Source organism: Trachypithecus francoisi, unplaced genomic scaffold (assembly GCF_009764315.1).
Source record: "Trachypithecus francoisi isolate TF-2019V2 unplaced genomic scaffold, Tfra_2.0 Lachesis_group20, whole genome shotgun sequence".
Classification (NCBI taxonomy): Eukaryota; Metazoa; Chordata; class Mammalia; order Primates; family Cercopithecidae; genus Trachypithecus; species Trachypithecus francoisi.
In genome coordinates this window covers 19,584,317-19,600,210 of record NW_022681466.1, presented here as the reverse complement: position 1 = coordinate 19,600,210, position 15,894 = coordinate 19,584,317, and the positions used below count along the sequence as shown (strand labels likewise).

General features: G+C 37.5%; 1 protein-coding gene across 2 annotated transcripts; it reads right to left on the bottom strand.

Annotated features, from left to right (window-relative positions):
• Positions 1–4,262: 4,262 nt before the first annotated feature.
• Positions 4,263–14,571, bottom strand: KRT222 (keratin 222). 2 transcript variants are annotated; one of them, XM_033183106.1, is made up of 6 exons: positions 14,320–14,566; positions 10,998–11,126; positions 9,049–9,269; positions 6,278–6,354; positions 5,952–6,087; positions 4,263–5,226 (listed from the first exon to the last, which is right to left on the bottom strand). In XM_033183106.1, the coding sequence occupies exons 2-6, from the start codon at positions 11,100–11,102 to the stop codon at positions 4,998–5,000; spliced, it is 768 nt and encodes a 255-aa protein (XP_033038997.1). In that variant the 5' UTR covers positions 11,103–11,126; positions 14,320–14,566; the 3' UTR covers positions 4,263–4,997. The 2 variants fall into 2 exon arrangements, with proteins under 2 accessions (XP_033038997.1, XP_033038996.1); XM_033183105.1 differs by having other exon boundaries at positions 4,826–5,226; positions 14,402–14,571.
• Between the last annotated feature and the right edge of the window lie 1,323 nt (positions 14,572–15,894).

Here is a 15,894-nt window from a genome sequence, read left to right as displayed (position 1 = left end):
ATGATGAAACAAACTAATTTTCTCAGCTGTTTCTGTGAAATAAGAAGGAGTTATGGGTATTCTGTTTTCTGTAGCTGGAAATAGTTGTGAAATATTGAAGCTTAGCAGCTTTCCAGGACAGAGTGATTCACAGAATTTAAAAAGCACGGTTTGCTTTTAGAACCCTCTGTGTCACCCTCAAAATAACCTCGAGGATTTGGGACAAGAGTGTTGCCACATGGTGTGGAAAGGGATGAACATTGAAAACAGGATAGAGCTGGAGAATCTGGGGTGTGGGGTCTATTATCCACTGATAATATTGTGAGTCTAGAGCAGAGTAGCCAAACGAGATTGTTGCAGGCTGTATCTGGGCTGCTTCCTGTTTTTGTAATAAACCCTTATTTGGACACAGGCACCTCCATTTATTTACATATTGTCTTTGGTTGCTTGTGGTTACAAGGGAAGGGTTGCATACTTGTTACAGGGATCTTATGGCCTGAAAAGCCTAAAGTATTTGCTCTCTGGGCTTCAATGGGGAAGGTTGCCAAGGCTGGTCTAGAGTCTAAGCATGTGAGGGAAACTTGGAAAGGCTTGTACTGATTTTCACATATACCTTATTTTAGAGCCTTTATTTGTTATATGCCCACAAATATTGCAATCTGTGTGTACATGCCGGCCATAACTTGTAAACATAGAACCAAATTCTGCCCTGTAGACAGACAAACTTTCCTTTGATTTCATGTGTTGATAATTTGAGTAATGTGTATGCATATTATTTATCTAAAATTTAATTTCAGCTCATGTATCATAATACATTTCCAATGGGGAAACTTTCAAATTAATGAAAGCATTTTCTGACTTCAGAGATTTTTATTTGAGACAGGGTCTCATCTCACTCTATTGCCTAGGCTGGAGTGGTACAATCTAGGCTCACTGCAGTCTCGACCTCCTGGGTTCAGGCAATTCTCCCACCTCAGCTTCCTGAGTAGCTCAGACTACAGGTGCACAGAACCACACTGGGTTAATTTTTTGATTTTTCTTTCTTTTGCTTGAGACAAGGCCTCACTGTGTTGCCCAGGCTGGTCTCAAACTCCTGGGCTCAAGCGATCCTCCTGCCTCAGCCTCCCTAAGTGTTGAGATTACAGGTGTGAGCCACCATGCCTGGCCAAGAGAGTTTTTAAAAATTCTAAAACCATAAGAGAACAAATTGAAGGACAAACTGAACTTTGACAATACAAAGATCTCTAACAAATGAATAAGAAATATGCTTATGTGCAGTGTTATTCGCATATTTCTGCATAGCAAATTATCCCAAAATTTAGTGGCTTAAAATAATAACCACTTATTATCTTTAGAGAAACTTTTACTTTTTTTTGAGACACAGAGTCTCACTCTGTCACCCAGGCTGGAGTTCAGTGGCGTGATCTTGGCTCACTGTACCTTCCACCTCCTGGGCTCAAGCAATTCTTGCACTTCAGCCTCCTGAGTAGCTGGGACTACTGATGTGTCAGCATGCTCGGTTAATTTAAAATTTTTTAATAGACACAAGGCCTCACTATATTGCCCAGGCTGGGCTTGAACTCCTGAGCTCTAGCAATCCTGCTTAGGCCTCCCAAAGTGCTGGGATTATAGGCGTGAGCCACCGTGCCTGGCATAGAGAACATTTTTGTAGTTTAGATACTGTGCCTGGCATGGAGAACATTTTTGTACTTTAAGATCTATCATGACAGAACAGTTCAAATTGGGTGACTCACTGGGAAAGAATAACTTTTCTGGCAGCAATTGAAAAATTAAAAATAGTATCTTTACCTGTTGTGTTTTGAACTATTACTTAATCATTGTCAGCTATAATTTCCCCCACAAATTCTTTAAAGACAATTTTCTTCCAAATAGTACTGTATATCTGAGCAGTGCTTTACCAAATATTTTTGCTTGTATATTATTTCAAACAATTGTAAGGTAGGCAGAGTAGGAATTATTACCCAGCATTACCTTTTCCTTTGTTTTCAAGTGTAAAACTTGAGGCCTAGGAACTTAAAGTGTTCCCTCCTGGTTACATGGTTAATTAGTGACAGAACCAGGACTAGGATCCTACAATTATTAGTAATTGGAATTACTCTTTATTTTTGTATTTTGTTATGGAAGCATGCATTTGAAACATTTCAGAGAGATTGAAGAATATTAATTTCTATTCATGTATAAAACAAGGATAATATTATTCATTGTGTAGGATTGTTGTAAGGAAGGATTAGGGATTATTAGGGATAAACACAGTGCCTGGAGCTGAGTAAGTGCTTTGCAAATGGTGCAGCCATTATTAAACTTTTCCCAGATTTATGGGATTATGTGATTATTTTGATTTTTAAAAAACTAGAATAAAATATTGATATACCATTCTTAACTCTTTTGTAAAACAAGTTAAAAACCATTATCTATCTACTGTGATTGCAGTTTTCTTTATTCCCCAAATGAACTAACCATATTGGAGTAATTAGTTCTTTGTTTCACTTAACCATGCGGAGATTTTTTTTTTTTTTTTTGAGACAGAGTCTGGCTCTGTCACCCAGACTGGAGTGCAGTGGCGCGATCTCGGCTCACTGCAAGCTCCGCCTCCCGGATTCATGCCATTCTCCTGCCTCAGCCTCCCGAGTAGCTGGGACTACAGGCGCCCGCCACCATGCCAGGCTAATTTTCTGTATTTTTAGTAGAGACAGGGTTTCACTGTGTTAGCCAGGATGATCTCGATCTCCTGACCTTGTGATCCACCCGCCTCGGCCTCCCAAAGTGCTGGGATTACAGGCATGAGCCACCGCGCCCGGCCGCAGAGATATTTTTGAACTAAAAGGACTGCGTTCAAACTCACATACAATGCAGCTTTAGCATTCATATTTCAATTTTTTCAATTTTTAATTTTTATTTATTTTTACTTTTTATAGAGATGGGGGTCTCGCTATATTGCCCAGGCTGGCCTTGAACTCCTGGGCTCAAGCAATCCTCTCACATTGGCCTCCCAAAGTGCTGGCATTACAGGCATGAGCCACCGTGCCTGGCCATGTTTCATTTTTTAAATTGTATTGAAATCATTACCTTAGTAAATTCATATCCCAATTTAAAATGTCCCAAAGTGAATAAAGCTTCATTATAAATTCAAGTACTGTATTTTAAAATGTACATGTTATACACCCAATAGATGCATACTGGAATTACTACAACAAGCAGTTACAGTCATGACGCCCAGTACTAAGTTTTTTTTTTTTTTTAACACTGCAATAGATTATGCTAGATGTAATATTGCTTTATTATGATCACTGTTGCTTAGTACAGTAACTTTAGTACAATAACTTATATGATTGCATTTTTAAAGCTTTAATAAAGTTAGTAGCATTTAGCAATATTGAATGAAACATTTTTTATGTATAGGATGTATTTGAGGTCAGTTGCTTCTGCAAGAATAAGCACTTAACATGCTGTTACATCCTTGACAAAACAAAATCATCCCTTTTCACTAAACAGAATAAACCAGACTAAAAGGAATCTGAAGTAATTGAAAGAAAATTAAAAATTTTATATCCTTGTATTATGTTAAAGATTATTTAACATAATATTTTCCTGGTTAAAACATACATTTTTCTGGTTGAAATATATATAATTTTATATGTATATTATATATGTATATATGGAGAGAAAGAGAGAGAGAGGGGAGAGAGAGAGAGAGAAACATTTTAAAGACTGTACTAAAATGCTAACATAGCTGTAGCCCTTAGATGATACTTTAGCTGGGAAAAAGTTGGTGAGTTGTACTCAACTACTTTTTCTGCTTAGAAAAGAATTAAGAGCTTATAAATTTCTAATGTCTTAAAACAGGTATTTATTAAGATCTTAAATATACCTGTATTAAACAAATTAGGTTATTTTAAAAACTTTGCAACAATACTTCACTTATTCACAAATATATTTTCTACCCATATTTATTACAATTTGAACAATTTAAAAACAAATCCTGCAAATACTCTTAGCTTAGATAACAATACCATTATCTTAGTTCACATTAGATAACAATACCATTATCTTAGTTCACATAAATGATTGCAAGAAATATTTATAATATTTCATATAGTATCTTATCTACAGCTCATTGCAAACACTCTAATCACATTTAGCTTTACAGATGGAAAAACTGGGATGGTGGATAACTGTTCTGATAACTATGGTAATACCTTTTCAATTTGCTTTTCATGTTTTGTTTGCGCAGTTGGCCTTCTGATTTTTTTTCTTCTTTTTTTGGTGGGGGATACAACCTTTAAAGTTCTTTGAGTAAAGTAAATCTTCTGGGAATCAGATACTTATTACAAAAAAAATCTTCTAGATATATGTAGATTAACTTAATTTTACTTATCTCAAATTAGCCTTGGGGTGTGTTCCATAGTTTGCTCAGAATTTCTCATGGAAATAACTCTTATTTCTTTCAGTATACAAATGATTATCTCAAAAAGAAGAATCCTCATTAAGTGACTAGTGAATCCTCCTTTAAAAACTTGTTTATAATTGCTCTTTTTGAAAAATAGAACACACTGTAGGTTTAACCAGACATTGAATAATGGTGAATAACTCAGTGTGACTCTTAACATAATACAATCTTATTTAAACAATTCTTTTTTCCTTAGCATATTCAGCCATTGAAAAAAATTACAAAGACTTCACTAAACCAGTTAAATGCTTACAGTCTGTGATGAAGTTTCAAGGGAAAAAGAAGACTGTTTGGAGAATATAAAGAAATAGACTGTACTGAATTTGTGATTTTATTTTTAAGCTACTCTCTCTCATTCATATATGTCTATCTCCATAATTAGATTCGGAGAAATGTCCTTTGCTGGTTTTTTCTTCTGAAGAGAACCACATATTGATCATAACATCTTCCATACATATGGAATAACTTACATTTTGGGACAGAGGGAGTTGGTATAGCCCACCTTGGTCCATCCTAATATTTTCAAATCAAGTCAAATACTATCTTTGGATTAATCAGCTGTTGATGGAGGTTTGATAGAGGGAATACTGCATGATCTTCTCATGATAAGCCTGACTTCTATATCTGGTAGATTATCCTGCTTAGTCTGTAAACACCCTTCATCAGTGGCTGCTAAATGAAGATCAAATCGAAGAGAAACAGATTTTTTCCTCAATCGAGGGTTATCTTTAAAGAAAGAACCTTCCCATTCTTTAATAACTTCATCCACTTTCTCTGTCCTGAAATGATAAAATAAACCTTTTAATAATGAAGTATGGGTCTATTAAAAATATGTATTATGTATTTCATATCTATGGAAAAATCAAGAAATTTGTGTAATTTATAGTGTACAGAATTTATAATGTACTTACTTTAACAACCATATCAATAGAATTTCAAAGGAGTTCTATGGAATTTCTCTTTAGGAATTCTCATGTTTGGGTTGTATTTTTGGAAAAAAAATGGCAAATTAAGGATTGAGTACTCTTCCATGAGTTTTTATGTATATATGTCAGATTAAAAATCACAGAATAGGCTGGGCATGGTGGCTCATGCCTGTAATCCCAGCACTTTGGGAAGCTGAGGCGGGCAGATCATGAGGTCAGGAGAATGAGACCAACCTGGCCAACATGGTAAAACCCCATCTCTACTAAAAATACAAAAAAATAGCTGAGTGTGGTGGTGCACACCTGTATTCCCAACTACTTGGGAGGCTGAGGCAGAAGAATCGCTTGAACTCGGGAGGTGGAGGTTGCAGTGAGCCAAGATTGTGCCACTGCACTCCACTCTGGCAACAGAGCGAGACTCCGTCTCAAAAAAAAAAAAAAAAAAAAAAAAAAATCACAGTATACTAAAACTATGTTTGGAAACATTTAAACAAAGAAGAGTAATTACTGGGATTACTCAAAGTTAATTTCTTTACATATATTTATTATTACTTCTTAGTCAAAGTTTCTTTACTTACTGGACAGTGCCATGAGCTTCAGTGCTCTCCTTAACGATACTCCCATTTAAGATTCCCTGTTTGGTCACTGTTTCTACGTTTTCATTCTCATACTTTTGTGGGACTTTTGTAGTAAAAGATATTTCATTTATAATGGCTGTGAAAATATTATTTATGATATATTAAATTACAATATTGAATTACTGTTCACAAATTATATTCAAACTTTTATTCAAATATTGCTTGCTTTTTTTTTTGCTACTTTAGAGTGTTTAATTTCCATATAAAATAATCCCCATAAATAGTATTTCACTTTTCAAATGAGTTTGTTTATGTCAGAAACTCACCTGATGGTAAGACAAAACCAACTTTACTTGTGGTAGGCTTTTTGTCTTTTATCTCACCTTGGATACAACCATAATATCTGAAATCGGAAATAATTATATTTTAAGAGCAATATTGTATTAGCAAATAATTAAAACAAACAGAAGAATGGATAAATCGTATATTCATGCAATAGAAACACTATTTAACTGAAAAGAAATGAACTAAGGCTACACTGTATGTTTACGGATGGATCGCCTAAGAATAATATTGAGTGAAAAAAGTTTTATAGTTCTATAAAGTTTAGAATAATATGCAAAACAATTTCACACTTTGTAGAAATACATACATATTACTATAAATAAATGTATGAGACTAATAAGCATCAAATTCCGAAGCCAGGTCAGGTAGAGGGAGGAGCATGAGATTAGGGGATGTGGCTTAGGTGTCCAGGGAAGTTCAACAACATTGGAAACATTTTATTCTTTTTTTTTTTTTTGAACTATTTTACTTTTTAAACTGGGGAAAGTGGGTATAGAGGTGGTCATTGTATTTTTATGAAATTTTCTTGTATATCTTAAGTGTAGCCTAATTTTTTTAAAGTTTTACTACGGAAATATTAAAGACGATTTGATCAATATCTTTTTTTTTTTTTGAACTATTTTACTTTTTAAACTGGGGAAAGTGGGTATAGAGGTGGTCATTGTATTTTTATGAAATTTTCTTGTATATCTTAAGTGTAGCCTAATTTTTTTAAAGTTTTACTACGGAAATATTAAAGACGATTTGATCAATATCTTTTTTTTTTTTTTTGAGATGGAGTCTCGCTCTGGCGCAGTGGCCGGATCTCAGCTCACTGCAAGCTCCGCCTCCCGGGTTTACGCCATTCTCCTGCCTCAGCCTCCCGAGTAGCTGGGACTACAGGCGCCTGCCACCTCGCCCGGCTAGTTTTTTGTAATTTTTAGTAGAGACGGGGTTTCACCGTGTTAGCCAGGATAGCCAGGATGGGCTCGATCTCCTGACCTCGTGATTCGCACGTCTCGGCCTCCCAAAGTGCTGGGATTACAGGCTTGAGCCACCGCGCCCGGCCTGATCAATATCTTGAATGATTAGGAATTAAATAAAATTCACAACCATTCATTTTATTTAACAATTTTATAGTTACATGTATATAGGATCTGGAATGATTAGGAATTAAAATTTATAACCATTTAACTATATAGTTACATATATACATATACATATATGTATAGACATGATATATATACACACACATTTACATAGCACTTACAATGTGCCAGGTATTGTTTTAACCACTTTATAAACATTAACTCATTTAATCCTTACAGCAATCCTATGAGGTAGGTAGTAGTAGTATTCCCATTTTACAGATGAGAAAACTGAGGCACACAGGTTAAGTAACTTGCTCAAGGTCACTCAGCTAGTAAGTAGTATATTTTTAATTCAGTTTATGTTTTTTCAAAGATGTAATAAATATCAAGATTTATTATAGGCTAAAATTGTTTCACCTAGTTTTCATCTAGTTTTATAAAGGACTTATAATTTGGAAACAAGCAAGAATAAAGATTTCTTCATGGAGAATTGGAGGTTATGTCATGCTCAAAGCAGTATGACCTTATAAGTCATTACAGATTATGATGTATGAATGAATAAGAATTCCTCTTGATATCTTTTCTTATCAGGACATCTGGTAGTCTTTTAAATCATGACTCAAAATAATATTGCTTTCCATGGTTGTAATATAATTACATTATAGTAATTATAATTGTTTTGGGGTTTGATGTGTGGTACAGGGTGAGTCCTTGGTCAGGGGGATTGTGGTGATTGTGAATTTTCCAGGCTTTCGTTGTGGGTGATCCTTAGAAGGCACAGACTAATCCTAGAAGAGATGAATGGCAAGGAAGTGAGAAAGGAAAGGTCTCGCTCTCTCTCTCTCTTTCTTTCTTTTTTTTTTTTTGAGATGGCGTCTCACTCTGTCGCCTGGGCTGGAGTGCAGTGGCGAGGTCTCGGCTCACTGCAACCTGCCTCTCCTGGATTCAAGTGATTCTCCTGTCTCAGCCTCCCGAGTAGCTGGGATTACAGGCATGCACCACCATGCCCAGCTAGTTTTTGTATTATTATTATTGTTATTATTTTAGTAGAGACAGGGTTTCGCCATGTTGGCCAGGCTGATCTTGAACTCCTGACCTCAGGTGATCCTCCCACCTTGGCCTTCCAAAGTGCTGAGATTACAGGTGTGAGCCATCACACCCAGCTGAGGAAAGGTCTTTTTCATGATTAGCTCATTCTAATCCCAAACTCCTGGGCTTAAGCAATCCTCCCACCTTAGCCTCCCAAGTAGCTGGGACTACAGGTGTGTGCCACCATGCTCAGCAAATTTTAAATTTTTTTGTAGAGATGAGGTCTGACTATATTGCTCAAGCTGGTCTAGAACTCCTGAACTGTAGTAATCCTCCTGCCTCAGCCTCCCAAAGTGCTGGGATTACAGGAGTGAGCCACTGCAGCCGGCCAAGACTACAAGATCATTTTTGTAGTAATCCAGAATTGTTTACATTTTGTTCTAGCTGACTTTGGCTATTTGGTTCCTAATTTTGGAAGTCTAGAAATGGTTCTTTCATATATTATTTGCAGTGCATACCTTATTGTATAAACTCAGTGAATACACCATGATGATGATGGGTTTTTTGGATTTAATTTCTCTGACTACATCAACAATGGCATAAGTGGCTCTGTATTTCTGGCCCCTTGTCATTAACTAAATGGATTGAGGTACCTGATTTCTTCTTTTTCTAGGAGGCGGCGATAAGTTGCTATTTCTTGTTCCAGCCTCATCTTCGTGTTGAGAAGCATCTCATGCTCTTGAAGCTGCTTTTCGATGCCGCGCCTTACTTCCTGTAGCTCTTTTTCTAGTCCTTCAATCACAGCCTCTAGGTCTTGCAGCTGCATCTGGTAATGCTGCTCGCTGGCATGTAGGGAGTTTTCAAGGCCCCTTTCCTGTTTTATATAGATTTTCATCAGTGAATCAGTAACACAGAATGTGTTTCTGAAATCTGATTTGCAATATCTTCATCCTTTTTTTTTTTTTTTTTGAGATGGATTCTCACCCTGTTGCCCAGGGTGGAGTGCAATGGCACGATCTCGGTTCACTGCAACCTCCACCTCCTGGGTTCAAGTGATTCTCCTGCCTCAGCCTCTCGAGTAGCTAGGATTACAGGCATGTGCCACCACGCCCGGCTAATTTTTTGTATCTTTAGTAGAGATGGGGTTTCACCATGTTGGCCAGGCTAGTCTCGAACTCCTGACCTCCTGATCCGCCCGCCTTGGCCTCCCAAAGTGCTGGGATGACAGGCTTGAGCCACTGTGCCTGGCTGTCTTCATTCTTTTATGTTCCATTTTTTTCTTTAAAAAGATTGCAATAATTGTATTATACCTATGCAAGAGGTGTGTTTCCTAACAGCTTTGTGTGTGACCCCTAATTTTTTAAAAATTATATTTTATGTACCTAACTAGAGATCTTACTATATTTCAAAGACATCCTGTGATAATTCTTACTGCAAAAAAAAAAAAAAAAAAAAAAAAAAAAAATCCTCTGCAGTGTGATTAACTTATTATCACTCTGAATTACCTGATTTTTAAATTATGGAAAGTATACTTCAGAGGTAGGCTTTGCTTTGTAAAACAAAAGGAAGAAAATATAGTATATTGAACATCAAAGCCAGAGCAGACTGCTCATAAAAGGCATTTAGGAACATGCTTAAATACTTTTTGTTTGTTTGTTTGTTTGAGACAGTCTCACTATGTCTCTCAGGCTGGAGTGCAGTGGCGTGATCTCAGCTTACTGCAGCCTCTGCCTCCTGGGTTCAAGTGATTCTCATGCCTCAGCCTCCTGAGTAGCTGGGATTACAGGCGTGTGCCACCACACCCAGCTAATTTTTTGTATTTTTAGTACAAGAGATGGTTTCGCCAAGTTGCCTAGGCTGGTTCAAACTCCTGGCCTAAAGTGATCCACCTGCCTCGGCCTCCCAAAGTGCTAGGATTACAGGCATGAGCAACCGCACCCTGCTCCAAACATATTTTCTTTTTCTTTTTTGGAGACAGAGTCTCACTCTGTCGCCCAGGCTGGAGTGCAGTGGCATGATCTCGGCTCACTGCAACCTCTGCCTCCCAGGTTCAAGCAATTCTTGTGCCTCAGCCTCCTAAGTTGCTGGGACTACAGGTGTGTGCCACCATGCTCAGCTAATATTTTGTATTTAATAGAGATGGGGTTTCACCATGTTGCTCAGGCTGGTCTCAAACTCCTGAGCTCAGGCAGTCAGCCCACCTCAGCTTCCCAAATTGCTGGGATTACAGGTGTGAGCCACAGTGTCGGCCTAAATATTTTTTATTAGATGTCTCAGTGGCATGGATAAAAGAATCCCCACTGTTAAGACTTTGGATAATAACAAATGCTCTATTCCCCAACTTCAGCAACTAGAGAATCCCAAGGTAATAAGAAAGGATTTCTTCATTTTTACAGGTCTGAACTAAACCTTGAGTGAGTTGATAACAGCCACTGCCACAGTGGGGGGAGGGGTGAGTAATTAAACTAGGATCAGGGATAGAATTCAGTGGCCTTGATTTCCAGTTTCTCATGGTAAATAAACAGACATTCATCCTTCCCCTCTCTTAATCAAATCACATCTGAGGACTCGATGGGTCAATTACTTTTGAGATCATTCTCACCACAGCATGGAGAGATTCAATTTCCACTTGCAGGTGGTGCCACTGGCGTCGGGCCTCCTTGAGTTCTGCTTGAGCTGCCTTCAAAGCCTCTTCATCTTTGTCCATTTTTTTGCTTATGTCTTCTTCTAGCTATAAGAAAGCCAACAGCAACAATAACAAACAAAAAACAAGGAGTGCTTCTGAAAATGAGATGTGTAAGAGCAATTATAGAAAAATTGTATAGGAATCAAAACATTTTTCCTTAACTTGTTAGATTATAATGTGTGTTCTAGTGCCTAGTTAACTGATTAAATATGTGAGCAAGTCCATTGCGTTCTTAGCCCGCTTTCTTCTATGTAAAATGATTTCAACAACTCTCTTCCAATTATGACAATCTATGAAATAAGGAAAAATACATTTACATGAATGAAAACAGTTTGTAGGACCAAGATTTGTGATCTCTGATTCTTAACTTTTCATTATTTATGGATCATTAGGAGGAAGGATTGAAAATTTGCTATTTTCCCCCACATTTTCTTGTAGGCTGCTTTGCAGAAGCAGATAAACAGTTGTAGCCCCCAAAACTAATCAATCCTGGGACCAGGCATAGGGACAGGAGTAAATTCTGCTAGGAAGTACATTACTGGTAATTTAGAGAATTAAGTTACTATAGGCAATAAGGCTCGCAAATAGACTTCCATATTAAGAAAATCTGTTGATTTACCTTTTTCAGGATGATTTTTTTAAAAGGCATATTAATTTTGGGTATCTGGGTAATAAAATGAATAAATAATAAAAAGGACTTCTCTAAGGATTATTTTCTAAATGTTCTCATATTAAAAAAAGTAGAATTTTTATATTTAGCTTTAAATGTTTTTATGTTGATGTTGAAATTAAAAGAAAGTATCTGTTGACAGAAGTTTTAACATTTGGCCCCAGGAACAGTGAGAACAATGTATAGAATTGATTATAGTATTTTGAAGCAAAATTTATAACTTTTAATATTCTTATAAAAATAAATTTTAACTTTTAAAAATTTAATTTTATTATACAATAGATTTTTTAAAGGAAATGAAGTAAATGAAAGTTTATGAATAAAGTTTAGGGCAAGATATTTGAGAACAAAATTCGTACATTTCTTTTGGTTTGTTGAAAATCTTTTCTTAGTGTTAACTTGGCAAAGTCATGCAGCAAGCAACACCTACCAGAGCAACTACAGAAGATAAAGTAAAGAATTTTGGAAAAAAGAAAACCAGGCCGGGCGCGGTGGCTCAAGCCTGTAATCCCAGCACTTTGGGAGGCCGAGATGGGCGGATCACGAGGTCAGGAGATCGAGACCATCCTGGCTAACACGGTGAAACCCCATCTCTACTAAAAAAATACAAAAAAACTAGCCGGGCGAGGTGGCGGGCGCCTGTAGTCCCAGCTTCTCGGGAGGCTGAGGCAGGAGAATGGCGTGAACCCGGGGGGCGGAGCTTGCAGTGAGCTGAGATCCGGCCACTGCACTCCAGTTCGGGCGACAGAGCAAGACTCCGTCTCAAAAAAAAAAAAAAAAGAAAACCAAAGAGTGCTGGTGTCTGCTGGTCTTGTGGCTTTCAAATATGGAACCGGCAGCTAAGCTTGTTTGGTAACTACCATCCCAAGATAGCCCTTAAGGAACTCTCTCCCAAGATGAATCCTAGGGTGATCCCCTTCTCCATTGACTCTGGGCTGACCTGGGTCTTGCTTTAACCAGTAGAATGAGGCAGAAGGAATGCTGTGCCACTTCTAGGCCTAAGTCTTAGGAAGCCTGATAACTTCCACTTCTGTGCTTTTGGGAGCCCTGGGCCAATATCTAAGAAGTCTGGATACCCTGTTGGAGAGATCTTGTGGAAAGGCCAGATGGAGAGAGACCCTGAGGCTACATGGAGCGAGAGAGGAAGTCCCAGCAGAGCCAGCCTTTTGGCAATGCCCTGCCAAAGTGCCAGACACATGAGTGAACCCAGTCATACCCCAAGACGATTGATGTCCCAGCTGAGTTTTGGGGGTGTTATACAATAATCTGTAACTAAAATACCTTATTTAGAAATTTTAAAAAAATAACTAAATAATCAGGCTGTCTAGAATTTAATTCAGCTGACTTTCTGAGTTATTTGGAAGAAAATCCTCTAAAGTAGTTTCAAGTTAAAAGACACTTTAAACAAAACTTTACTGTAGTCTTTTCATTTGAATTTACTCATTTTGGCCCCGTGACTTGTAAACTAAACTCATATTTCTACTGCTGCAAAGGTAAGTGTTTTGTTTACAGTTTTTAGAAGTTGTCATCTATTTATTTTTTTTCTTCTGTTTGTAAAGGTGAATGAACTATCCCAATGCTTACATGTACCAGTGACTTTGCTTAATCTAAGATGTTGATCATTCTTTATGAAGACTAAAAATGTTACCTAGAGGTGAAATTTACAATGGAACTAAAAATGAGTTGCTAATGGAATAAAGCCCTGAGATTTTTCTACCAATTTTTTTCTTTTTTCTTTTGGGTGATATTCTTAAGTAAACTTTTTGCTGTATTTCAGGGCTTGGAAGATACCTTGAACCCATATATGATAGGTAAACTAAAAAATCCCCTAAATTTCTTAATCTTTGTTTCTAAAATATTTGTTTGTAAATTTGTTTAAAGACTTGAGACCTTAATTAATTGCTGAAAGTGATTGTTAGTTTAAAACTAAATCTATGAAATTAGGATTTAGTCCTTATCTAAGTTGGCTCTCTTTCTCTTTTTTAAATACTTAAATATTACAAGCTTTGTAATGGAAAGAAACGTTTCTCATCTTATAGTACAGAAGCAAAAATCTTAGTGGAGAATCGTTACCAGTTTGGGGAATTTCGATGGTCATAATTTATATCATTGTTTCTGAATGCCATGTTCACACACTCAGATGATTTCTATTTATAACAATCTGGTATAAAACGGAACTCGTTAAAAAGATGATAGAAACCTTTTAGAAATATTTATCTCTAGAAAGTGTACATGCTAATAAATCTTACTTAAAGGTTTTACATTTTAAAGATATTATTTAAATTATCTCTGTAAATAACTCCATAATATCTTTGAAGGGTATATGGAATGCTTCCTTCCTGAAGATTGTCTGTAAGAGGTTAGAGTGCATCATTTTATTGTATGTTGACCCCATGTTAATGATAGGAACCTCACAATCTATATAAAAATCAAGTGCATCAATCAATGCTTATTTAACGGCAATTTAACAATATAATCACAGTATTTCCCCCTGTAGTCCCAGTCACATTGCAGTAGAAGCTAAATTCCTTCCCCAATAGATGCTGCATCGAAAAGGAAATACTGTACCTCAGAGAGGCCGGGACAGGAATTGGGTAGACATGGACTGTCTCCTTATTCTGGAAGGTGCCTGTCTGTATGAAATCATTACCTGGATCCTTGTTGAGAGCACCGTCTCTATCTGATTTCTGGTGAGGATCTTTTCATAGTTTGCCCTGATCTCATTGAGTAGCTGGGACAGTTCCATTCTTTTCCCATCCTCCACCTTGGCTAACTGAGCCTTATCGATAGGATGAGTCGCTGCGGCAGAGTCTGCTCGGTCTGCGCGGAGGGCAGGGAGCCTCGCAGAGTCTTAAAGATGCAGAGCTCCTTTTTCAGAGGCCACGGAAATTCTCGTCTTTCTAACTAATTATGCAAATACAGGGTAAACTCTTTGCTCCTATTGTTATTGATATAGTAGAAATGTCAGATTCTTCATGAAGGAAAGGAAAATTTCAAAAACCTGTACTGGTTCCCTGTACAAATTGAGCACTTTCAGGGGAGGGGGAGTTCATTGTTGTGAAAAGGAAATGGGGCATAACTTAAAGAAAACTGCCGGGCATGGTGGCTCACGCCTGTAATCCCAGCACTTTAGGAGGCTGAGGTGGGTGGATCTCTTGAGGTCGGGAGTTCGAAACCAGCCTGGCCAACATGGTGAAACCCCATCTCTACTGAAAATACAAACATTAGCTGGGCGTGGTGGTGGGCACCTGTAATCCCGGCTCCTCGGGAGGCTGAGGCAGGGAAGTTGCTTGAACCCAGGAGGTGGAGGTTGCAGTGAGCCGAGATTGAGCCACTGCACTCGAGCCTGGATGACACAGTGAGACTCCGTCTCAAAAAAAAAAAAAAAAAAAGGAAAATGCTATTTATTTAGTTTTCTCAAAATGTTGCATGGAAATAAGTCTGGGCCCAAGACATGATAGTTAAAATTTTCTTTTACGGTTTTTCTCACCGCTTGAATCTTTTAAACAGAAATGCTATGGTAGGTCATTGGAGTATGTTGTAAATCTTAACTATTCTGACAGTTATTGTAAAAAGCTACCATCAGATTAAATTGACAATTGTCATTAGCTCAGAACTGACTGACTGTATTTCTCTCAAATGCATACTGTGGAGCTCGTAGAGGGCTGCCGGCCTGATGGAGTTTGATGTATTGAGGTGAAGCTGTAGCTACAGATAAGTGCTGGTAGACTATGAGAGTTGTGAGTTAACATTTCCAAAGTTTTAACAAGGATGAAGAAATAGACCTTTTGGTGTATTCACCAAAAGAACCCTTGAGCCCTTTGGAGGGTGTAGTCAATGTAACATTCCATCCAATCTTTGCAATCACTTGAGCCCTTCGGAGGGTGTATTTGGCGTATCATTCCATTCAATCCTTGCAATCCCTGACATTTTCTAACCTGTAAAGATGAAAAGACTGAGGCCAGAGAGGTTGAGGCATCTTGCCCAAGGTTGCTCAGTGATGTATGACATCACTGGGACTGGCTCTTTGATGACTTGCCTGTGTTCCATGTATTACCCCTGCATATCTGCCTCTGCGTTCTCTCTCTCCCCTCTTAAATTCTTGATTTAATTTTGCCACTTGTTGTAGATGTAATGGAAATA